Source organism: Scardinius erythrophthalmus (assembly GCF_964197995.2).
Source record: "Scardinius erythrophthalmus genome assembly, chromosome: 9".
Lineage (NCBI taxonomy): Eukaryota > Metazoa > Chordata > Actinopteri > Cypriniformes > Leuciscidae > Scardinius > Scardinius erythrophthalmus.
Window position 1 is genome coordinate 10057447 of NC_138229.1, and position 7635 is coordinate 10065081.

At 39.0% G+C, this 7635-nt stretch overlaps 1 protein-coding gene across 1 annotated transcript in view; it reads left to right on the plus strand.

The window, feature by feature from the left end:
- Positions 1 to 2436: 2436 nt before the first annotated feature.
- Positions 2437 to 7635, plus strand: part of LOC308696719 (uncharacterized protein) — a gene marked incomplete at its 3' end in the record, with an annotated part of 9004 nt that continues 3805 nt past the window's right edge. Inside the window, exons 1-5 of the mRNA XM_081375611.1 lie at positions 2437 to 2645; positions 3045 to 3074; positions 5780 to 5980; positions 6152 to 6238; positions 6538 to 7521. Coding sequence (XP_081231737.1) covers positions 5782 to 5980; positions 6152 to 6238; positions 6538 to 7521 — 1270 coding nt within the window. The 5' untranslated portion in view covers positions 2437 to 2645; positions 3045 to 3074; positions 5780 to 5781. The remainder of the gene's footprint in view (positions 2646 to 3044; positions 3075 to 5779; positions 5981 to 6151; positions 6239 to 6537; positions 7522 to 7635) is intronic.

Sequence of the window (7635 nt, forward strand, 5' to 3'; positions counted from 1 at the left end):
TTCAACGGACGATTTTTTTTTTTTAACAGGTCAGGTGGTCAGAGAGCGGGATCGCCAACTCAACAATGCGCATGTGCAAATCATGCTTAATCTAATAAAAATGCTCTGATCAAATGAATAAATTCAGTTTAATATCCCGCTGCCAAATTATATGTATCAATGTAAAAAAAAATGGATTCAACCATAAATATAAACTAAAACGTTAACTTTAAATGAAAAAACTAATAATTTTCAACTATTTCAATGACAAAATACACATTAAATTAACAACAGCAGTTAGACTTTTTTCAGTGTACCAGAAACCCCTTTTGCGTTATACTATTTGTTGAAGGAGACCTATTAGGCTTTTCTGTGTTTTCTGTCATATCTATGATGTTACAATGTCAGATGTTCATGCTAAACATGGCCAAAGTGTATAATAAAGTCCTCTGGCAGCTCTGCCTCAACTCTTTATGAAGTTTCCTGATGGACAGATAGCTTTACTTATTGTGAATGCTAGCTGTTGCTAAAGATAGCTTGCAGCAGCTGCTGTTATAATCTGGCTCTGAAACAGCAGTCCAAAGCATCTGTAATAATGTTAATGTTTACATCTTTAACACCCCATACCCCCGGAGCATTAAGCTTACTAGCTAACTAGCTAGCAGAAGCTACAATACAGGGATCACAGAACTACAATAAAGGGCTTGAAATGCAGCATCATACAGCCCCTTTTAGTCAAACATTTCAGCTTACAGAATTGCGAAACGTGCAGAAACGTGGCCACAGTTACCCAGCAGACCGGGGTAATTTGAACTTGAAGTTGCTCATTTAATTGTATATACCAGTATATCCAAGCATTATTGTCATTATTTTGTATGTAAAGTGATATACAAATAAAGATTGATTGATTAAATATTGATGCCATCCAATAAAGCACTTCTTACATTATGTTGCTTTTCTCTTTTCAAGCAAATCAAAATAAACTTTTAGATATATTGTGTATATAAACTGACAAAAGCATAAAAGCACTGCAGTAAATACTGAATGTTTATTACCAGTATTTCACCAGGTTATCATTAAATATTTCTGGCTACTGTGTTTTAGTAACTGTGCACAAACTCAATAAAGGCACATGCCTTTGGTCTGAGAAACGGGAGCGTGCCTATGCTCCCACAGCCCTATGTTCCCACTTCCCATAGCTCTTTTTTCCCACAGCCCTATGTTCCCACTTCCCATAGCTCTTTTTTCCCACAGCCCTATGTTCCCACAGCTATTTGTTCCCAGAGAGGGTTAAGGTTACCCTAAACCCAACCCTAACCCTAACCCTAAACCTAACCCTAACCCTAACCCTAACCCTAACCCTAACTAGCTGTAGTAGTGTAGAATAGCTGTAGTGTAGACTAGCTGCTGTAGTGTAGACTAGCTGTAGTGTAGACTAGCTGCTGTAGTGTAGACTAGCTGTAGTGTAGACTAGCTGTAGTGTAGACTAGCTGCTGTAGTGTAGACTAGCTGTAGTGTAGACTAGCTGCTGAAATTATAGGGAAATGTATGAACACTACTCAATTTTGAAAATGTCCTAGAAATGTGGGATCATAGAGTTCCTGGCAGATTTCTCCCGACCTTTTGGTGAACATAGGGCTGTGGAAACATATGGTTGTGGGAACATAGGGCCTAATTTTCTAAATTTTCTGAAAAAAAAAAAAAAAAGATTCTTAGAAATGTGGGAACACAGGGCCGTGGGAAAGATCCCTGAGAGACCTGGGTTCAAATCTCACCGTGATATTATGCCCTGAACAAAATGGGTTACCTAGTTTCTCCAGAGATGTGACCTCTGATATATAACAATTGTAAGTCACTTTGGATAAAAGCGTAAGCTAAATAAGTAAAATGTCAAATATATTTATGTACAATTTCTGTGCACTTTTGAAGTGTGTTTTGCATCTGGCATTTCCTCTGAACTCTGACTTGACTAATGCTTATTATCGCAAAGCTCTGGTAGCTCTGATTAAATGGAGATACTTTTACCTGACAGAAACAAATTTATACAGGTCTTGATTTTCATACATATGTATTTCCTGTTTTCCTACATAGCATGATTACTTTCATTAAAACATCAACTCTTGAAAGGTAGTTGTGATGGGACAATATGACTTGATATGATGGCAAGCCCTGCTGGTTTGTTGTTTGGGCATTATGTGGACATGGATGCATCAGTCAAGCACTGTTGTGGTTGTTAAAAAATATATATAAAAAAAAAAAAAAAAAGAAAAAAAAAAGAAAACTGTTAAACTACATTCACACTGCAGGCTTTGTTTATTTCCCATATCACGTGTAAACTGGCAAACTGCAAAGTCAGGAGCAGGAGATTTTGGGACACATGACTATAAACATGTGAAACTTAAAAAAAAATAGGTGAAACGTCCAATAATTTTAAAGAACAACGGCAACGTTTGAGTGGGAGGGGTTACGTTAGAAAGCGCGAAACAGCCCAGAGAGACCGTTACAGACACATTTGTGAGCCAGAGAGGAGCGCGGCTGTTTTTTCGTTTTCATAGTGTTTGCTTGAGACAGTTTGGAAGTGAGCGACTTTTTTGTGCAACGCGTTGTGCCATATTCAGGATGCAAAAGATACCACTCACAGTCTGCAAGTAAACAAGAACTACAAGGTACGTAAGCCCGAAATATAAACTGTATAACTAACGTTAACATTACCAACTCAAGCATGGTAACTTTAGTTAGCATAAATGTTAGCTTGTTAGTGCTAATCATTTACCATCTTTGACTTTACTCCAGCTTTGCAAACGTGCTAATTCTATAACTTGTGTTGTGACCTGAAAGTCGACGTTAACGTGTTAGTGTAACGTTAAACAGTGCCAATGTTATGAGTGAAGTGTTGGCTCACTAACGTTATAATGTAACGTTAGGTTGAGATAGTGTTAACTGTTTTACATATTTAACTAACGTTACTTGCACACAATAGTTTCCAATATAAGTTATTTGTATTTTTTTTCTCAATTAAGATTGCCTATGCACTCAAATATATTTTTTTTTCTGTCTCTCAACAGATTTTGCTGACCTCAAAGTAATCTGAAGAGGTGAGTGTTTTGCCATGGTCCAAGAATACACTTGTCACAGGTGTGGTGTTTCTGTGAAAACCTTAAAAGGTTATGTTCAACATCAAGAGCTACACAGAAATGAGGCTCATTACCAGTATGCATGTTGCATAACAGGTTGCAAGTCTCACTTTAGAAATTATAATGCATTTAAATGCCATGTTTACCGTCATCATAAGCAGGCATCTTCTGTGTCACAGTGTGAGACTTTGCAGGGACCATTTAAATGTGAACTTACTCACTGTAAGAAAGAGTTGATTGATCTGAAAGATCTTTTGTGTCACCTGAAATCTCATGCTTCAAAAAGAGAGGAGGTGCAATGCCCATTCAAAAACTGTGATAAGACTTTTTCAGTGAAATCATCTTTAACGTCCCACCTATCTAGAAAGCACAAACATTCCACAGCTCTTCATGTCTCTGGTGCATACTGTCTTCCTTCAGCTCCTAGTGAGCCTCAGTTTTCTGTTGTTGAAAGCCAGTCAGATGAAGGGGCAGTTGATGATGGGCCTGGTGAGGTTACACTGGATCCTGCACAAATGAAGAGCTTATACATGAGAAACCTATGCATGTTTTACATGAAGTTGCAGGCAAAGCACCTCATCCCCTCCTCTACAATACAGTTGATTGTAGAAGAAATTAATAGTCTCAGTGGTGTTTGCCAGCAACACACAAAGAATCAACTTAAAGTATCTCTTCATGCAAAAACTAAACTAACAGAGACAGAAATTAAAGATGTTTTGACGACCCTAGATGACATAGATATGCATTCATCCTGTAGCTCTGCACTTTCTACAGAGTACAAGAGAAAGCAGTATTTTGAGGAGAATTTTGCCTATGTGCATCCACAGACAGTTTTTTTGGGGTTTGATGAAAACAGAAAAGAGCGAAATGCTCAGTACATTCCCATAAAAGATACATTAACAGCTCTGTTAAAAGATCCTGCTGTGTGGGAAGAATGTTCTACAACTGGGAATGAGAGTGCACCTCGTATTTTTAACGATGTGTGTGATGGATCTTTATTCAAATCCAATCCTCTGTTTTCAGAGTCAGGTCTCACTTTAAAGGTGATACTGTATCAAGATGCTTTCGAGGTGGTTAATCCCATTGGCTCTGCAAAGAAAAAACACAAAATGCTTGGGGTCTACTTCACTCTTGCAAACTTTAATCCTTTTCGTCGATCCACCGTTGATAACATGCAGCTTTTGCTCTTGTGTCGAGAGGCTGATTTCAAGCATTTTGGCCATGAGAAAGTGTTCTCTCCATTGTTATCAGATCTCAGAGAACTGGAGACAAATGGTCTGAATATACGTGGAAACACTGTGAAAGCAACACTCTATTGCATTGCTGGGGATAACTTGGGTTCGCATAATATCGGTGGCTTCACAGAAAACTTCAGTACATCGCGCTATTTCTGCCGGTATTGTCACATTACCAGAGATAAGCTAGACGACTTTGAACACAATGCATCCATCCGCACAGTACAAGACTACAATGACACTATACAAGAGCTGCACAATGATGATGTAAGTGAAGTCAGAGGTTTGAAATTTGACTCGATCTTTAACTCTCTGGCTTTTTTCCATGTCTGCCAGCCAGGCCTCCCACCCTGTATTGGCCATGATTTGTTTGAGGGTGTTGTGGCATATGACCTTGCCATTTACATAAACTACTTTGTCAAGGTGAAGAAATTCTTCACATATTCCCAACTTAATCGTAGGATTAGGCAGTTTGGCTATCAGGGATCTGATGGTAATTCTACACCCTCAGAAGTTTCTGAAAAGGGTGTAAAACTAGGTGGACAGGCAGCAGAAAACTGGTCTTTGCTGAGACTTCTCCCTCTTATAATCGGGGATAGGATCACAGATACAGAGAATCCAGTATGGCAGCTGACTGTCCAACTGAAAGAGGTAGTGGAATTAATTTGTGCCCCTAAAATATCAGCACCACAGATTGCTCTGCTCAATGTTCAGATACGTGACTATCTAGAGGCAAGGAAAGAAATGTTTCCTGCGCACAAATTGAGACCAAAGCACCATTACCTCACTCACTACCCTGCACTGATACTGAAATTTGGCCCTCTCATGCGGTTGTGGACAATGAGGTTCGAGAGCAAGCATTCATACTTCAAAAGATGTGTGCGAAGAACACAAAATTTCAAAAATGTATGTCAAACACTTGCCAGAAACCACCAGCTACTACAAGCCTACTTACATGCAGGCTCTTTTTTTGCACCTTCATTGGTGGTGAAGAACTCCACTCCTTTCCATGCTGAACTGTACAGCAATGCAGTGCGCACTGCTGTTGGAGAAACTTTGGTCAAGGAAACCAATGTTGTGGCAAGTACAGAGGTACAGTGGAAAGGCACTCAATACAGAAAGGGGTTCTTTCTTTGTCTGAGCCACGGTGAGTCAACCGAATTCGGACAAATTCAGCTTATACTGGTGAAGGAGGAGAAGCATGTGTACTTTATTGTTACACCTCATAATGTGTCATATTTAGCGGAGTTTGGACTTTATGAAGTGAAAGAGGCAAGGCAGACCATGAAGTGTGTGAAAGGAGAGCTCAAACTGGATTATTATCCATTGCCTGAGTACAAGCTTTTTGGGACAAGAGTCATTTCACTGAAACACAGCGTTGTTGATACAGAGTAAAGAAAACTATCAATGTGTCTTTTCTCTCCTGTATAGTTATGGATACACAGAGTGCTCTTTCCTCTTTCCTTACCTCAACACTCCCAAAACTAAGGGAACTTGACCCTTTGCTCGAGGCTCTTCAAGAATTAGGAGTTCACGACCTTGAAGACTTGAACTACATTCAAGAAAGTGACCTTCTTCATGTCCTGAAGCCAGTGGAAGCAAGGAAACTTATTTCCCATTTTAAAACCACAAGTATGTGTTTGTACTTAATGCAACTTTTAATATTAAGAACATTAGATATATGCTAATATATATGATATATGCTTTTTCTGGTGTTCTTATTATCTCCAAATAAAGGTTTATGTTGTTACTGTGGCAAAAAAAATAAACAAGACATAACTCCACTATTGTGTGTCTTTTAAGGCCAAAGAGATGCGTTGGACAGTCTTCCCAGCAACCAACAGTCTTGTGACAGTCCTCATACACGGCCTGATGAGATGTTTCCTTCTGGTGAGTCCATGCCTATTGCACAGAATGTGACTTTTTTGGTCTTTGAACTTATCATTAGTCTTGTCTGAAGTTTCACTATTTGGCAAGTATGTATCTTCTCTACATATGGCCATTAACTATTCTAAAAATAAAAGGGCACCATGTCTGTGTTGCTCCACTACATAACTAAACAGAACATAATTTTGTGTAATTTTTCTGTGATTGTTTAAAAAACAAACTAAGCCCCCAAAAATTGGTATGAAATTGTTTGGCTTTGCAGTGCATGTTGTATCATCATATTTTCATCTGTAACCTTTCAGGTGGCTACAGCTCAGCAAGTTCAAATTCACCAAGGTCAACATCTAGTTCAAGTATAGGTTGCACACCTCGTCGACCGTCTGACAACAGCTGGCATTTCAATTTTGAAATTCCATGGAAGAAGTTGCCATCTGAGCTCATCAGAAAATTAGAAGAAGGGAAGCGACCAACAAAGAGTGACAGACTTGAAATGATACGGCTGATTATCAGTGAAATCTTAACAATATGCCCAACACCCGCAAAGAAACACCTCAGTGAGATCGCAAGAAAGATGGCAAAGGTGTATCCTGTGGCATTCACTGATGTCATTGAAGGTGAAATTGTGGGCAGTGGATATGACTCACTCACAAAACAGATGCTCAGCAGGGTGGATAACTTGAAGAGAGGAAGCACTCCACTTTCCTTAAAAAGACAACTTATTAGCACCAGTGAAGGAGAGGATACCCCACCCAGGAAGAGAAGACTAGACACCTATGGATGCATTAATTGGCAACCAATGCGTCTACCAACTGATGAAACACTGGAATCCCAGAAGCAAGCACAAGAACAGTTAAAGAAAATGTACAAAGAAAGATGCCGTGACACGAAATGTATTGAGAAAATGATGAGGACCACTTTCTTCACTCAGAGAAAAGACATTATCAATGGAATTGAGACCTCTGATTTGATAAACGATTGGCCATATTTATTTGAAATAACTGGCATGAAGACTCATTTCAAAGAGCTTACAGGCATGGACATTGATAACAAAGCCATGGAAAACAAATATGCCAGGGTTATTTCATACCTCAAGACCAGTGACAAGACAGGGAAGATGGAGACCATCTTCAGAGAAATGGAAGCATCAAGCAAGAATGTTGCAGATGTCAGTGCTGCTGGGTTTCTTCAACTACTTGTTAGATATTTCAATGAGGAAGAAGACCAGATGTTCCATAAACTGGATCAAACAATCCTGCCCTCTGAAGTGAACTGTGCGGAACTTCCAAGTACGCCATGCATTGTTGTGTGTGGTAAGTTTGAATATTTTCTTTTTCTGACATAGTTATGTTATTATATTATTATTATAATTTACTATTGGTTATTAAAGGTGTAGTTATTCT